Source organism: Mycteria americana, chromosome 8 (assembly GCF_035582795.1).
Source record: "Mycteria americana isolate JAX WOST 10 ecotype Jacksonville Zoo and Gardens chromosome 8, USCA_MyAme_1.0, whole genome shotgun sequence".
NCBI lineage: Eukaryota > Metazoa > Chordata > Aves > Ciconiiformes > Ciconiidae > Mycteria > Mycteria americana.
Genome location: NC_134372.1, coordinates 5,977,685 through 5,995,626, shown reverse-complemented (window position 1 = coordinate 5,995,626; position 17,942 = coordinate 5,977,685). Strand labels below are relative to the sequence as shown.

The 17,942-nt window shown below is 37.5% G+C and overlaps 1 protein-coding gene across 4 annotated transcripts in view; it reads left to right on the top strand.

The window, feature by feature from the left end:
- FAM13B (family with sequence similarity 13 member B) overlaps positions 1-16,187 on the top strand; it is a 51,947-nt gene extending 35,760 nt beyond the window's left edge. For 2 of the 4 annotated variants that reach the window (XM_075509362.1, XM_075509364.1), the window contains exons 14-24: positions 437-584; positions 4,353-4,563; positions 6,352-6,481; positions 6,968-7,049; positions 7,327-7,556; positions 7,918-8,001; positions 9,173-9,268; positions 11,715-11,798; positions 11,896-12,068; positions 12,502-12,603; positions 13,843-16,187. In XM_075509362.1, coding sequence (XP_075365477.1) covers positions 437-584; positions 4,353-4,563; positions 6,352-6,481; positions 6,968-7,049; positions 7,327-7,556; positions 7,918-8,001; positions 9,173-9,268; positions 11,715-11,798; positions 11,896-12,068; positions 12,502-12,603; positions 13,843-13,966 — 1,464 coding nt within the window. In that variant the 3' untranslated portion in view covers positions 13,967-16,187. Of the gene's footprint in view, positions 1-436; positions 585-3,205; positions 3,272-4,352; positions 4,564-6,351; positions 6,482-6,967; positions 7,050-7,326; positions 7,557-7,917; positions 8,002-9,172; positions 9,269-11,714; positions 11,799-11,895; positions 12,069-12,501; positions 12,604-13,842 lie in introns of all 4 variants that reach the window. The other 2 variants (XM_075509366.1, XM_075509365.1) reach the window with 2 other exon arrangements.
- The last annotated feature ends 1,755 nt before the right edge of the window (positions 16,188-17,942 follow it).

Genomic DNA, 17,942 nt, shown 5'->3' with positions numbered 1-17,942 from the left:
CAGATACACAGCATCTTCTAAACTTACACGAAATACAGATATGAAGAAAATCAATAAATGTAGCTTTTAGTGTCTTTGGTTGGCCTGCTGCAAGATTTGTAAAACCTCTGTTAGAGATCTCATCTCGCTTCACAGAAACTTTTGGCAGTAGAGCAAGCTTATACTTACGGATCTCATGTAAGGAATTGACTACTGTTGGGGGGGGAAACTTGTTTGTAATTCCTTGAGTTAGGAAGAGGGTTTTGGTGTTTGGTTGGTTGTTTTGCTTTTGGTTGGGGTTTGTTGGTGTGTTGTCTGTCCTGTTGTCCTGTCCTGTGCTCTGCCCCCCCGCCCCCCCGGAAAATTTCCAGAAGTCCTGGAACTGGCACTGATTAGGTACCTGAGTTCCAGTTGCTAAATATTAATAAAATTGTTCTGTTATGTTATTTAAATACAGGATTCAAGTAGCAAGACTTGTGATCTTAATGCAAATACTGATTCAGAGGTGTCAGGGGATGGCAACGTTAATGTTTCTGAGGAAGCTCTGGGTGTCCAAGTACCACGTCTAGATCTGAAGAATGTATCTGATGGTGACAAATGGGAAGGTAATTTTCACCCTTTAGCTCGCAATATAGTTAGCTAATAATGATAAAGAGAACATTTGACAAAGTAGAAGCAGCAGACAACTTACACTTTTTTCTTTAGTTCGATCGGAATAATATGTTCCCATACACATGGTAAGATCGACCAAGTCATGACATAGGTCCCATCTTGTTTCAGACTATCTGCAACTTAATTAAGAACCTTAAAAAAACTGTAAAGAAAAAATAGTCAAAGGAGCAACTAAAGAAAGCAAAAAAGCCCAAGTTTCATACTAGAGGTTTGAGGGGGTTTTTTTGTTGTTTGTTTCATTTTTGTTTGTTTGTTTTTGAAAAGTGCCTTATGGTTCCCAGGACCCTGAGTCTCTCATCCAGGTCCATAAAAACGCTTTCTCTGATTATGTCATACAGTTAATATTCATCCTGTGTTGTCCTTGGTTTTTTTTTGTTTGTTTGGTTGTTTTTTTTAATGTAAGCTACTGAAGTTCTAATACTAGCTGAATTTGACTTAAAATCACTAAGCTACTAAATACAGCAATTTATTTTATTTATTCTGAAAAATCTGTTGGTCTGTTTTGTTTTACACATCAGGAATGTCAGATGTTGGTTTCCATGTCATTGGACAACTTGAAACAGCTCTAAACTTTCAAATAAAAGTTGAAGTTGCAGATGGATATTATTTCTGTGCCCCTTCTCCTGCCATTGTTTGGATTTTAGGAAAAGCAAAATGTTTGAAACATAGTTTTCTGTCAGACAGGATTCCTTATGTTTGTAACCTTATTCTTCATGGCCTTCCAGGTTTAGCAAGCCCCTAAGCTTGTGACTTTACTGAACTTTGTTGCCCAAATGTCTGGCAATAACTGTTTAGACTGTTGTTTTACTTGTGTAAAAACATAACCCCTTTGTAACCAGAGCAAAACACTCTTGTCAATGTCTTGTTTTCAAAGTACTTATCTTTTTATGTGTTCCTTATATCCTGTTTCCTCTGCCTAGTGTTGATATTCTGAATCATCGCACCTTAAAAAAAAATGCAAGTGATATAGTTTGCTAAAATACTGTGAACTGTTGCCAACAATGCACTTGTTTCCAATTTTAAAAACTTGCAAATACAACTTGGTAGATACAGTACAGATTTGCTACACAGGGACGAGATTTTAACTTCCAACAAGCTGTTCCAGTGACAGCTATTCTTTGAGATGCCTGTAAGTGTCACGGTTAAATGTTAGTAAGATACTGGTAACAAAGAATGACTGCACTTAACTTCTGGTTGCTGTGTTATAAATATTGAAATTAGCGAAGTATACCTGGGATGTATGTAGTTTAACAGTGCAGCATACAGTTGTAGCGTGTCAGCACATAAAGCTTTGTCCTGAAGCTCAAATGGTGATAACTTATGGTTAATTTGTCACCAGTGTTGACTGTTTTCCAAATTAATTGCCTGTGTGAATCCATACTTCCCTTTTAACCCTTTTACAAATGACGAGGTTTGCAACTTGTGATTGGCTTACTTAAATTTATAAAATATTTGCTGGTTGGCCTTCTTGAGCCCTAGCAAACTGTACATTCAGAGTATGTCATGTCATATAGAAGTTGATTTGCAGGCATCTGAAGACACCGAGCTCAGATTTTCATTCTTGTTGCCCAAGTTAATAACTTTGTCTAAAGTTAAAAAAAAAAAAAAAAAAAAAATCCTGCTTATGTTCTCACTGTTTTATTTACATTCATTGCTTACTTGCACACTACATTTTGTTGCATCCTCTATTTGTATTAATCGGATTTAATATGTCTCAGCAGGTTTGTGGCTTCCATTTTCATCATTTCCTTAAATCTGCTCATAAAAGTTGCTTTGGTTTTACTTACCCAAATAGCTTTATGACCCTTATTTTGAAAAGAAAGTAGCTTTCTTGTATAGTATAAGCTTCTTGGTGGTAAAATAATGATATTTTGCAAGAGGTGTTATTTCATTGCAAAGTGTTTTAACTTTGGCTATTCTTCAGTCCTATTTAGATGGTTATTAGGATCTCAGGCTTCCAAGGCACTGCAAGTCCTTGTGGCGTTCCACTGAAGTAGATTGGCTTTGTAAAGAAAGCTATACTAGTCCAAATCTTGTTACAAGATTTGGGTTATTAAAGCCTATGTGATAGAAAACTTAAAGGCTTGTAACCAACAGAGTTCTTGAAAATGAACATGAGATGCTTGCTGGCTTAAGGCAAAAATGCAGATCCGTTAATCTGTATTTCTCAGTGTTTTTTTCTGCATTTGTCCTGCTTTTTGGAAATCACCACCATCTCTATTATTTACAAGCTGTGAGCAAAAACATATTTAGAACTTGTCTTTTGTTAATGTGAGGATGCATGAGACTCTTATTAAACAACAATAAGTCTTTACGATTCCTGTGTCAGTTCTTTGTAAACCTTTTCAGTAAAAAGTTCAAATTCTCTAAGGACTGAGCATCCTTACCTGCCATTGACATTGCTTGGAAGCTGAGAGTGCTCAGGGCCTGGCCCGAAAGATGGGATGTTTTTCCCTGGTACTGTATCTTCCTGCTTTACATGTTATGTATAGTTTGTTCTGACTGTGCTGTGTGTTCACTTTAGTATTTTTGCCATTCTTTTTCATTTTATTAGCGCCATGCCCTATCACTTTTCCCCTCATTGATTTCAAAACAATGCATCTGCAGAGAGAAGGGGAGGGTAAGTATGGTTCGCCATACGTTCAGTTATCTGCCTTTTGATAGTTTATGGTTTGCTTTCTAACTAACCCTTCACCTGCTGTCCCTTATATCTTGGGAATGTTCTGATCTGCAATTTTTTTATTTACTTTTTTCTAAAAAGTCCCCTTCTTGTATCTTGTACTGTGTAAGCAGGCAAGATTATAGCTTAAAAACAAAACGAAAAATCCCAATAATACTTAGTAAATGTACAATGGAAAGCAGGTACAAGGGTTATTTTTTTAAAGATTACTTTGTGGGTTTTATTGTTGTTCTGCACACTTTGAACCCAGTTTTCAAATTTCTGATTTGAACTGGAAAATATAGGCAACTCTCTGAAAGGAAAAGGGGGGTGGGATTTTAAATTAAGGTGCTTGGAAGGCCATGTCAGCTTTTTGTTAGACAGCAAGAAAACAATATCTGAGAATTGTAGGGGATGTTAGCAACTAACTTTTTACAGGGATTTTAAAAAAATTGATTGTTTTGGAATCCCCTGCCTAAAAGATATCACCTTCCACAAATTAAGAAATCTCTTTTTCTCAGTGGTGTCAAGATGGATTTAAACTTAAAAACCCAACAACACTCCCTTAAAAAGACTTTAAGCAAATGGTTATTGTACCTAAAGAGGTATTGTCAGGCTTACCTTCTTCAAAACCAAGAGGACAATCTTTCAAAGTACATGCGTAAGGTATGAAAGCTAATTTCCACAGCAAAATATTGCAATGGACAATAAATACATTCTTCTAACTTTGGATTTCTGATACATAAATAAGGCTCTCTTACACTGTCGAACTGTTCAGAAATGAATACTCCCAAGATACACTTTGAAAAAGGGATCCTAGTGTGCATACTTCATTTCAGTACCTTTTTATTTCAATTGTTATATGACAGAATTTGTAGCTTTCTGATGTATTTCAATGTTTTTATTCACTTTGTGTATGACACCACATCCTTTATAGCATACAAGACTAAGCATTGGGTATGCATTTTTGTTTCCTATTGACTCTTGTTTATAATTCTGTTAACAGAAAAGTACCATTTTGTGTCCCTTTTCTATCTTCTAGATCCGTTTCCTGCTTTCAAATCTTGGCAGGAGGACAGTGAATCTGGAGAAGCTCAGCTTTCCCCACAGGCTGGAAGGATGACTAATCATCCGTTGGAAGAGGACTGTCATCCGATATTGTCACATCGTAGTTTGGATTTTGGGCAAAGCCAACGTTTCTTACATGATCCAGAAACGTTAGATTCTTCATCCAAAGCACTTTCTTTTGTTAGGTATGTATTTTAATGCAATTTGGTGGGTGTTGGCACAGGAGATGTTACTGCCAGTATGAAAATACAGCTGTTTAAGAACCTCATGGGTTTTCGCAATATGAATTAATTGAAGACAGAGGTCAAATGTAGCATTATATGGCCATTTGGCTGTTCTGCCTGCCCAGGAACTGCCATAGTGAGTCAGACCAGAGATTCATCTGGGGTGGTATCGTGTCTCTCAAAGTGGCCACTGGCAGATGCTGAGGGAAAGAGTATAAAAATAGGGCAAGCTTGCACAGATTTCCCTGGCATTTGGTCAGGGCTTCTGACAACCTGCTGTAATGGCACTTCCTGGGCTGAAGATAGTATTTATATCCTTTGTTTACCAGTCTTTACCAGACTGCTGGCCTATGATTTCATTTAAGTTTTGGCTTCCCCACCCCCCACCCCCCCCCCAATAGCATGAATATCTAGTTTCATGTTGCATAATTTTGGATTTGTTTCACGTAGCATGTTACCCACTCCCAGTAAAGAGAGCCAAGTTATACAAACCATTGCAACTAAAGTGTGCAGTAATGGTCTGGGCAGATTCTTCACTTGGGCTGTGGAAAGTCTTCATTCGGAAGGATTATAGGAAAGTATCAGCTGTTAGAGGGAGAAGTGTGGGACAGCAGTACAATGAAGAGGAAGGGTTCTTAATGCAGGGCTTCTCCTGCAGATTAGAGGATCGAGCCTGTTTAACCCAGTGTCTGAAAGTACAGTTGTAACTAAACAAGCTGCAAGTTATTTGTGTGACACTGGGGATTGTGACCCTCCAAAACTGTAAATAACCTGTGACCTGTACTGTCTACTACTGTTACTATGAAAGGGAATTTAAGAATTTCCATGCTTGTTAGGGAAGAAATAATCTCATAAAAATGAGAAAATCTGGAACAGGAAAAGAACAAGTTTAGAGTCTCCAATTCTCTGTCTGACATAGATTTATTGGTGCAAAAGATAGTTGACAAGTGCTGTTAAAATGATGCAGAAGAGCGACCTGCAGAAAAGTGCTGATTGTAATAGCTGTTCTCCTAATTCTGAAACTAATAAGGATCTCCACTAGTAGATTATTAGATTAGTATTGCTAATATCTTGAACTACGTAGATGACACTAATTGTGTTGAGGGATCTTTCAGGCACCTTGTGTAATAAGCGTACTAGAAAATTCTCACGGTCAGTCTTGAAACAAAAAGGCTTTTCACAAGCAGCAAATGTCAAGGAGCTGAACAAGTGCAAAAGATGATTCAAAAACAGAATCAGATACTCTAGAAATATATTAGTAAGGACAACAGATTAGATGTACATGTTTTTTAGATAAGTATCTAATAACTTGCCTAAGACAGTTAAGTGGAGCTGTCTAATTACCAGGATTGTTCAGTGGTAGCTTCTAGCCTAGGCTTTATTCCGTGCCCAGTATTTCAAGAAGTACTGAGTATCTAGTAACTTAAGTAGCCTAGCCACCAGAAAGATTGGAACTGTTTTAATGACAGTGTAATTAACAGTACATTAGTTTATTACACTTGAATTTCAAATGCTGTTTTTCTGTTAGGGGTATTACTGAAATTAGAGAGGAAAAAATAACACATCACATTTTGAAGGCAGCAGATCAAAGCATTTTGATTCTATAAGTAAATAGGTCTGACTGAAAACCTGAAAAGAATGGAATATGAACTGGAAAAAAAAATTGAAATTAGTAATCTGTTACTCAAATACACAAATTGTTTGCACTCACATTTTTAAAATGACATTTTAAAAATGTTTTTAATACAGAACACGAAGAGCATCCTTTAGCTCAAAAGATGACAAAAGGGAAGACAAGACACCTTATCAGCTTGTCAAGAAATTACAGAAAAAAATAAAGCAATTTGAGGAACAATTTGAAAAAGAGAAAAACAGTAAGGTAAGTTACCACTTCTGCTTTTATTCGGGATAAGTGATTGCATGGTAGAGTTAAGTTACCTCTTGTAGTTCATCACTGAATAACTGTGGGCTCACAAAAGAAAATAATTTTGTCATACACTGCTGTCTGCAAAAGTGAACTGAGCAACAGCAGTACTAGAAAATGTGTCATAATGCTCGAGCCCAAAGAAGGGCGGACAGTGACATTTATGCAGTGAGACTGAGGGGGTATGAGATGAGATACGTGGAGAGACAGAAGCATCTTACCACTCTCTGCTTCAACTTCTGATGTTTTGTTTCAAGTTTATTTTCACAAATGTTGTCCGTTATGTTGGCACTGAGATCTGATCTGGTACTAAGAGTGGCATCTCTGTTACTAGTCACATTTGCCATCATAAATATTACCAAATCTTGAAAAAAGTATTTATAAACAAGATTTTAGTGTGTTTGTTTTCATAAAATGTAGTTTGATTTTATTATTTTTCAGCCCTCCTATAGTGATATTGCAGCCAATCCAAAAGTTTTAAAATGGATGACTGAACTTACCAAATTGAGAAAGCAAATAAAAGGTAAGGGATGCTACAGTTTCTGGTTTTCTACAAACACAAATTATCTACATGACTAAAATGGCTAAGTCATTCAGTAAAAGTCCACAGGACAGTAAAAATGTTTCATTTCTAGATTCTGAACTATTCAAACATCAAAACTGAATTATTCTTGTGGCTTTGTTTTTTGTTCATTAGAAGAGAAACTTTGCCTATGCAAACTGTCATGTTCCTTTACTTGCAGTTGAACTGAGTGTTAGTTCTTTTAAACCTTTGGATTGAGCAATTTTTCTCATTTCAGATGCCAAGCAGAGGAGCTCAGATGGAGAATTCATACCTCAAACACGTCCACGAAGTAACACTCTTCCAAAAAGTTTTGGTTCCTCTCTTGACCAAGAGGATGAAGAAAATGGAGATGAGATGCGGGTTGTGCAGAAAGAAAAGAAGCCCACCAAGGAAGCTACACTTGAACTCATTTTGAAAAGATTAAAGGAAAAACGAGTTGAGAGATGTTTGCCAGAAGATATAAAAGTAAGCATAAGGTTATGGGTAGGCTGTTTCTAAGAGTAACAGAGGGAAATAGATCACTGTCAGGCACTTCAGATGTCACTTTATCGACAAAATGATGCCTCTGTCTAGCAGCCCTTTACCAAGCCCTTGTATTTCAGACTCTGTGGGGAAATGATCAAGATGAACCATGTTTTCCTTGCTCACTCTTTTTTAAAATATTTACAAGTATGTGCTTACAATATTGGACAGCTTTAAATGGATGAAGGTGGGATGTATGGTATTAACTAAGCTAAGTTTGGCTAAGGCATCTGTATAGCTGATAATGTAGAAAAACTGTTAAAGTGACTTGTGTTTGATTAGATGTGAATTATTCTTCTGACAGAAAATGACAAAAGACCATTTGGTAGAAGAGAAAACATCTCTCCAGAAAAGCCTCCTGTATTATGAAAGTCAACATGGACGGCCGGTAGTACTTGGTTTACTTCATCAAACTATAGTAATGTATGCGCAGACAACAGTAACTCTTGTGCAGTAGTAATACCAGAATTTAATGCTGGTGTGTGTGGGTTTTTTCTTCTCCAAAACACGAAGTTATGTATTGGTTTCCATGTTGCCATCAGAGGAAGTTATTACATTGACTTCTTAAAAAAAATAGGTCCATTTTCCACAGATCAGTAGGTTATTGGAGTTTGCAAAGTGATTGGTCGTGTTTGGTGCCTTATATGTCTGTGAAGCAAAGAGAAATCTTAAAAATAAATGACGCTATCGAATTTCCTGGGAAAAGGCCTGAAATGTTATTCTGGATTTCACAAAAAGAAATGAAAAGACACTTTTTTTTTTTCTTCTTTTTCAAGTCTGTGGCATGTATCTTAAATAATTGGAGATCTGGAAGTTAGAGAAGTGACTAGTAACTAGTACCTAAAGTTCTGGATTTTTATTTTGGAAAGCGATCAGCATCACTATCCCAGTCACAAGATCTTTCCAGTTACTATTCCATCAGCCTTCTGGACTTGGCACACTGGCTTTATAATCAGCACTGCTGTATAAATCTGACAAAGCCTTTCAGTCTAAAAGCCAAGGAAGAATAATGGTCTTGGAGATACTGGCACTGGTTCTACAATTCCCCTAGGGAGAAAATGCTAGTAACTGTTCAGGATAGCCTTTAAGATTCATGATGTTAAGAGTACACAGTGGCCAAGAATTGAGAGTAAATCGGATATCAGAAAATCTCTCTACAGTTTCATCTTTTTCTTTTTTCCCCTGTCATTTCTGTAGAATCATCATCATTGCTAGGCACACAGTCTTCTCCCCCAGTTCTTGGTCTCTTTTTTTCCTCTTTTCCATGGGTCTTTAAAGATAGAGGGTTTGCTTCTACTGAAGCTCCCCTAACTTTTAGGAAGTCTTTAAAACTTCTTCCTGAAAAATATAGGGAGTTTAAAGTGAGAAAAGAGAGGAGGAAAAGCACTCTCCTGTTCCCCTTTTTCTGCATAAACCCCATTTCATACACACAATTTAAACTAGTTTTATATTCCTAATTGGAATGTACGTGGCCTGGCACGAGAAGCATACCGCTTTGTGTTTGCTTGTATATTATTGAGTGACTGGTATAATTAATTCTGTGGTTTCTCTGCCTTTAGGTTACTAGAGAAGAAAGACATATTGTGAAGCCACTTTATGACAGATACAGACTTGTAAAACAAATGTTAACTAGAGCAAGCATTACTCCTATTCTTGTGAGTAAAACAAATGCTATTTCTATTTTTTTTCCCCTTTTGAACTGCTAGGCTGCCTTTAGAAGAGCTAGTAAAACTGTTCCATAAAATACATCTTTCTTGTGGAAGATATAAGATGATGTTGTCATTGTACTTGAGGCATACTTGAGGCATACTTGATTTACTGCTGAGAGCAGAGCAGTTCAAAGCTGTCTGTGACCTTGATGATCTTAGGAAGTAAATGGTTCCCAGTGGAAGTAAATAAGCGGTTCTAACTTGCCGTGGCTGAAACGTTCCCAAGTCACTGTGCTAGGTATGGATCCCCAGTACATATTGTACTTTTAGTCCTCCCAAGAATAGTAACACCAGTTGCAGTGAAGCTTGCCTCTCTTCTGTGCTGCAGAGTACTATCACCAGAGGCATGAGTGATAGGATGGCCACAAGAACCATTTCATTCCTTCATGCTTCCCCAGTGTGAGACACGTTATCAATGTCTGCAGCATCTGTACAACATCTGCGCTTTTTCATTGTGTTTTCACTTCATTTCCTTCTAACTTGCAGTGCTTTTTATTCTTTTCTTTCCTCTCTCTGTGGTCTTGTAAGAGATGAGGAAGAAAAGTTTTCATACCGTGCAAGGAGATCGATGTAACCTTGTTTATAGTACCTGTAACACAGTTGTGGAATGACAGCCGGCTGGCTGTCTTTGCTCTTCATGAGCTATAGTCAAAATCTTGCATGCTGACCCAGACTTGCAACAAAACAGTTTTGATATTAGCTATTTGATCCTTTTAGAAGGAAGGGACTGCTTAGCTGATGTGAGATAATCTCCTTACGTACAGACAGTTCTGTACCAGATTTACACAGCTGGCTAGTGGCTTACTCAGCAGCAACTTAATCAGCTGTCTACATTGACTCTGACTGTCCTTAGCTATCCCCTTTAAGCTGAAGTATGTTGAGGTAAAGGGACCAGTTCAAGATCATTCCTTTCTTGCACATACGTTTTTGGGTAGCTGCTTTTATAGAAAAATGTTATTTACATTGCAATCATATTTCAGTTTAAGGGCAACTTGAAGGCTTTGATGTCAGTATCCCTTTCTGAACTCCATAAACACAGGTTGCTCTTAAATGCCTAAGCATTTCTGCGTGACTGGTGAGTCATAAGTTATTGATGGTGCCCTTGACTACTTGAGTTTTATCCCATCTCTCACCTCAAAAATCTGACTCTAGCTAAGATGTTGGATGGGGCTCTGAGCAACCTGATCTAGTTGAAGATGTCACTGCTCATTGCAGGTTGGGTTGGACTAGGTGACCCTTAAAGATCCCTTCCTACCCAAACTATTCTATGATTATCAGGAGCCTTATAACTATATCATAGTTGCTCTTTTTTTTTTTTTTTTTGGCTGTGCAATAAAGGCATGAGTAATAGCCAACCAAAAGGATTTTAAATTCAGAAGAGATCTTGGTAACATAATTGCTAGTCTGTGCCATAGGCAACACCTGTAAAATATTTTTCTACAGGCCTCTGCTTTTGAAACCTGTAGGGCAGATAAGTGGAGCTCTTTAGTTACCAAGGATTGTTCAGTGGTAGCTTCTAGGTAGGACATATTCAGTGCCAGGTATTTCAAGAATTGTTTTTTGGTTTATATGACACTTGCTTCCGTGAGATCTTTCTTAGGGCATCACGGTGTACTAATCGCATACTCTGAAGCCTGTATGGAAATGTCCAAAGAAGGAGGAAGCTATTTACTTTTCATGAACTAAAGGTTTTTGACAGGTCATTGTCTGTGTGGCTTTTGTGTTCCACCTTCCTCCTGTTCAAAGAGTGCATCTGTTGAAATTCCTTATGCTGTCCAGGGATAACGGATGAGCAGGGCATAATTGCATGTGTGCAGCAGGCAACTAACAGCAATTCCTGTACAGCACAGTGGCACCTGTTTAGGCTGAAGTTCAAAGGATCTTGACACTGAGGTGGCAATAGATAACTCTTACATAGCTCTTCCAATTGCGGGGCTTCAGAGTAGTCTAGAAAAAAGAAACTGGCAGTATTATTCCCAGTGTATGTCTGGCAGAAGATAAAAAATGGCTCTGGCCTTGTGTAACTTTATAGTCTCCCTGTGGTTTGGTTTGGGAGGAACAAGAGTAAATACGAAATTCAGAGATATCATTGCACTTTATGAATTTTCTACAGAACATGGAGAGAACGAGTGCTTTTTATTTTAAGTCTGAAAAAGAATATTTTTACCTGAATTATAAGCTACAACATTTACTTCTATGTCAAGGATACTTTGGCCATCTGAGCTTTTTGGGTTATATGGTTATTTCGTTTGTGCTCTGTAAGTACGTTTGCAGCCTTTTATTCTTCTGAAAGGAGAAATATCTTTAGGTATTAGGTGACTAACAAAATTCTGATCGCACACAGCATTTAATGTCTAATTGCATATAGTGAAACAAATCTTAAATATTGCAGGGGTCGCCATCAACTAAGAGGCGGGGGCAGATGTTGCAGCCCATTATTGAAGGTGAAACTGCCCATTTTTTTGAAGAAATTAAGGTGTGTACAGTGCATTTTTTAAAAAATACTTCCCAGCACTTGTAATGGGGAACTGAAATATTTCATACTTGTTTTGAATTTCTGCTTTGACTTTCAGGAAGAAGAGGAGGAAAGTGATGGTTTGTCTGCAGACCTGAACGATATCTTAAAAACTGCTGTCCAAACACAGTCTGTTTTAAGCCCAGTTGAAAACTCTGAGTCTGATGTTGAAGATGGTCAAGAGAAACTGACCCGGGACCTTAGGCTGTCAAGCACCCGTGCTGCTTCTATGTATGTAAAAATAAGAAATGACTAATTCTATCATAGAAGTTGCAATTATTGCACTTACAGTCATGATATGAAATATATGATGTTGGGTGGATGGGAGTGACATGTTCAGCACTTCTCAGGAAGTGTTTGGCTTGAATGAGCGTTCTTTCCTCTGACATGTCTGACTAAGATCTTTTTGTATTCAGTGAATTGTTTAGCATCTTCTAAACCTTCTTCAGCCTTACTTGAGCTGTGTAGACAGCAGAAAATTTATACCCTTTTATTAACTACTAGTTAGTTCTCAATATTTCACCATCAGACGGATAGCATATTCCTTATGAGCAAGACAAATTTATTACTAGTGCAGCTAGCTCAGTTGGTTTTGAGTATGCTTTGAAGAATTTAAATTTAATTGTATGCCCAACAGTATTTTTCTTTCACTTGAAATTTTTAGGCCTGAATTATTGGAGCAACTGTGGAAAGCCAGAGCTGAAAAAAAGAAGCTACGTAAGACATTACGAGAATTTGAAGAGGAGTTTTATCAGCAGAATGGAAGGTTTGTTTAGCACAAAACCAGATGCTGGACAGCAGCCCCATTTTGTAGCCAATTATTTTTTTTCAACTTTCTTACATGAATGTTGGCAAATGGAATCTGATCTGGTTTAGTCTCTACTATGAATAATCTCCTGAAGGAGATAACATTCTTGCGTATTTTTAATAGCAGAGGAAGCCTGCTCCTGAGTTTTGTTTCCTCTATTACAGTCTGTAAAGCATAATAATGAAAAAGGAAGAAGTGATTTTTTTAATTAAAAAAAAAAAAAAATTAACATTTAAAAATACTTACTAAAAAAAAGTATTTTTTTTAATATAACAAAATACCCTCAGATTATTCCTCTCTTTTTATCATAGGGCAGGGAAGTTTGCCTTTTTGTCCTTTGCTCCTGTAGGTCAGTCCTGACAGTGGATACTTGCTTTACCAGTAAAGGGGTTGATTGTTTTTATTCTTCTCTGTATTGGCTAGTTCTTCTAGGCTTCTTATTTGAATATATATTGTTAGGAATTTGATTGAACTGCTGCCCTTTGTGTGTAATAGGAGGTCTTTCGAGGTGTATCACCTCATGAACAAAACTAACAACACTCTTAAGAAGTCAGTCACTTTCTTGACTGGCAGATGTTCTCACTTAACTATACTTTCTACTGTATTTCTCCTTAACTAGAAACTCCTGGACCATTGGTCACACAAATTCTACTAACGTGGCTTCATCATGCACTTACTGAATTTGGGACATAACTCCTTTTGACTTCAATGGCAAATAATGAGGTTGTTAATGAAGGATTGATTTAGAAATAAGTCAGATTAATAGATTAATTTATTACAGTCCAGTCTTAAATAAGAATAATTCTCTGCTGTCAATTTGTGGGTCAGTCAACATATAGTGAAAATGTAGATTGACTTAAATTTATTTGTATTTTTCTGTAATGTATACACAGGATCTGAAATGAAAGTCTTCATATCCTGTTGTTAAAATCTCCAGAAGAACTTAGGAGAACGATTTATAAACAATGCTGCAACAGTTGTGCTGAATAAATGCTGCTGGGTTTTCTATTCAGGTTTTTTAGGTGATGACAACTTTAACTACAAGGAACTGAAATATAACAATGTGTCTGTTATTGGCGAACTAGCTGCCAAAAATGTTTTTATCTGCCGTAAGATAACTGCGCATTGCTGCTTTTGTGTTTGACTTGCTGCAGTATTGAGGATTCTCTTGAAACCTCGTTATGCTTCTTTTTACAGGAATGTACAGAAAGAAGATCGGGTTCCAATGCTTGATGAGTACAGGGAGTACAAGAAAATTAAAGCCAAACTTAGGCTGTTAGAAGTCCTTATCAGCAAACAAGATTCTTCAAAATCAATTTAAATTATGTTCCTCCAAACCATTGAATAACATGTTTCCGTATACAACCACTGTACTTATTGGGTGCTTGTGTTCATTTGTCATGCACTGTTGAAAGAATACAGTTTGTGCACTTTATTGTGGTGCCACTATAACATGTTTGAAGGGTAAGTAGGTCCTGTCTAGAGAGCAAGTAAGATTTCTAAGTTCGAGACTGCTCTATCCAACTTTAGCAAACACAGTTTCCATCAAAGTATTGTATTACAGATGCATCCATCTTGTTCCAAAACAACCATAGCTTTTTTCCTTTAGCATTCAAGAACTTTGAGACTTTTGTTATTACCAACTTTTTGCATTATTGAAGAAATTATTAATACCATAATGCTACACTGAACTACTACTCTTGCCTATTTTTTGTTATGGGGGAAAAAAGCCAGCAAATTAAATGTACAGCTCTTTTTCCTGGAACACTTAAACAGACTGAAATTCCTTTCAAAGGACTGCTGTGGAACAACTTTAATTTTTGGTATTCTAAATTGCACCTATAACGCAGTAATAATTAACATCTATGGATTTTGCTCATTAGTGGTCACGTTTCCTCCTTGATAAAGATGACAGTGGACAAACCAGAAAGTGACCTTGCTTAGTGTCTTTTAAAACTTGGAAAACTGAAAAGTTATATCACATGCTGCCTACAGGACTTATGTTACTGTTGTTCATTTTATCATTTTATCGGTTATTGTTTATCAACTAGTGGTGACATAGTGTTTTGTCTGAATTGGATACTGCATCTCCACTTTCGGAAGATTTGAGGAACATAATGAACATTTCAGTGTATGGGAAATCTGATGGCGCTCAGACTTGCGTAGCTCCAGCAGAAAAGAGCTGGCTTAGGACAGTTAAAATTCCACTGTACCTGAAATAAGTATGGTATCAAGGGCTAAAATCAGTGTAGTCAATGCGCACCACAGGGTGAACTGTCGGTTTTGAGTGAAAAAATTACTGCTGTTTATCACAATTTTGTTTTACAGTTGGAGAATAAAAATAAGTTATCTAACCCTTATGATGTAAGCAAAACAGTTTATGGGCCTTGCATGATTTAGCTTCAGAGTTGAAACTAAATAATGTTTTGAGTATCACATCTGCTGTGCTGAATGATGATTTAGCTACTAGCTTTATGCTCTGCAACAGCCATCAGCAGCTGTTTTTGATCTGGCAAAATCTAAGTGTTAATTTTAACTGGTGCTTTCTCAAATTTTTTTTTTCTTCAATGTATCAGTTTGATTGTGGCCATGTTTTGCATGCACCTACTCTCACTGCATGTTTCTATGACCGGCTAATGTCAACATAGCTATTATTCACACTGCTTTATGAAAGACCAAAAATGAACTTTCTCACAACGTAAGAAATGGCTAGCATGTAACCTCATAGACTTGCTGTTCTGTCATGAAGCATATGAAATAGGTTGAAAGTAGGATTTTTAGTGCTCAGATTTCATCTGTGTACTGTAGAATACTTCTTGTTTTGTTTTACTCTGCTTGTAGGCATGTAATTTTGGAATTCAGAAAAAAAAAAAGCACTAAAACTATTGAGCACTGGTGGTATGCCTTTTGTTTTTTAAACTGCAAAATGACCTGGGACCTTAGAGAATTATGAGGTTAAACTAGTCTTGAGACCATTTATCAATTTTATTCAGTTCCATTGTGCAATGTACACTTCAGTTACTTTTCTATCAGTCTGCAGACACGGGTGTATCCAAACATTGAAACTAATGTGTACTGTATAGTGTTGTACATGAATGTTTGTGTTTTATATACCACATGCAAAATGTCAATATGCACTATTTAAATGTTTTAAATAATATATTCCTCCTTTATAATGCTTAAATCTATATGATTCCAATATTTTTATAAGTGAGTGAGTGATCAGACTGGTTCCAATTCAGAATTAACAGCTGCTTTGTGTTTGTTATGCAGTGTTTGGCTGTTTATTCAGTATAGTAGATAAGCATGGCAACAGTTATGCTGAGTGTGTTTTGTGCCATCCTTGTTGAGCAATAAATAAATGGTAGAACTAGGCATTTTGTGATATAACAGTTTTACTTTGGTAAAAGCAAAACCTATATATCTATATGGATATATAGATATGGAATATATATAACTAAACCAGATATAATTGCATTGCTATGTCTGGTGCTCATTGTATAGACTTTTATAATAAAAGTACCTTAACCTTTATTGTCATATATCTTTGTTTCTCTTCACGCTTTTTCCTCCACTGCCATCCCTTAAAAACAAGTGCGGAGTCCTTCGCTATTCCTATATGTATTTGTAGTTTCAGGGTGTTGCTGAGGCAAGTCCAAATTCCGCAGCCTGCCAGCAGAGCCACCCGCAGTGGCGGTGGCTTGGGTGCAGAGACAGCCCTTGATGAAGCTACAGCAGTTTAAGCCTTATTTTACCTGTTTAGACTGTGCCTCTGAGCAGACACGGCAGGAAAGTGACCACATCAGCTCCTGAACTGGCAGCTTGGCTTACGGTGCGATGTGGGCTTCGGTTCCTGCTAGGGTGCCAGCCTGCTGTGTGATGACGCGGGAGCAAACTGTGAGTCTCACTCGTTCCTCAACAGTAGCAACTTTGGGAGTAGATGGGGCAGAGAGCAGATTCAGCCATTACTGGGCTAATTAATTCCCTGCCAATGAATACACCTCCAGCTGATAGTATTTGATTGTGTCTCTATATCCATAATGATCTCTTAGCCTTAAAATCAGTTATCACAGCAGTTACTGCTGTGCTTGTGGCCAGAAAACACTGTTATTGTACACACTTCTGTAAACACAAGAGGATGCTTTTCCTCTGGACCAAATAGATTTTTTTTTTTTTTCATAGTATATTGACATAAGTTCATATGAAAAGTGACTGAGGTCTTTTCAAACTGACTCTTGTGGTGTATTTTGTCTAAATCCACCTTTCATCAGCCTAAGGTGTGCCAGGGGACAGAAGAACTCCTGAAGGTGTGAAGACTCTGCTTGTGGATGTGTGGCAGTGCAGGTAAATGGGAAGAAGAAAAACAACTGGGACGTTGAGGGAGCAAGTGAGGGAGAGGAGACAGAAGGCAGCCTTCAGTACGTTCTTTAGGGTGGGACAGAATAACCTTCCCTCTGATCACATGTCTTTCCTCTGAAGATAGGGGAAAAAGCAAGCACAAATTCTTAGGACGCTGGCTTGAAGAATGAACAAGGTTGCTACAGATCTGTTCTGCAATCCTCCATTTTTCCTTAGCATTATTTATTCAATGAAGCTTGCTCTGATCAAGATGCTAGTGAGAAGACAAAAATCCCTCAAATAGTGGTTTGATGGGAACTGTTTAAAATCCATGTGCTACAAAGCAATAAACTAAGAAGATTTTAATGAAGGAAAATAACCCTGTGTCGAACACCATTAGCCAAAACAGAGGAGAAACAGATATTTTTGAGGCTGCAAAAAGCTCAGTGATACTGGGACAGATCTTCCTTGCTGAAGAACCAGTTCTGAGACAATGCAAATTTATAGTATTCCAAGCTTTACCTCTTTAAAGAGATTTGCTTGAGCCGTTAAGTGACTGCAGGGCAAGGAGCTTGCTGGGAAAAGTGAGGCAGGCTATGAAGAGGGTTTCCTGTGCCACAGAGTAGTAGAGCAAGGATGAGGAGTGCTTGAAAGCTCTTCCATGAAGTTTTGTGTAAGTAACTGTGGCTAAATGTTTCGAGACTTCTTTGTACGAGAGGGTTTTACCAGGAGGAGGAAAGGTCGGAGATGCCAAAGGTGCGGTACATCTGCTTTCTTGCGTGTCAGACTATTGAGTAATCAAGATAAACAGATCATCAGTGACCTATGTTTTCTGGGACAAGTGTCCTGGGATACTGCATAGCAACAAGAACCCTTTGGAAGTGAAGGAAAGACGTGGTTTTATTTTAAACTGGTCCCTTTTAGAAGAGAGAGGATGTCTCAGCTTGGCCAGGAGACTG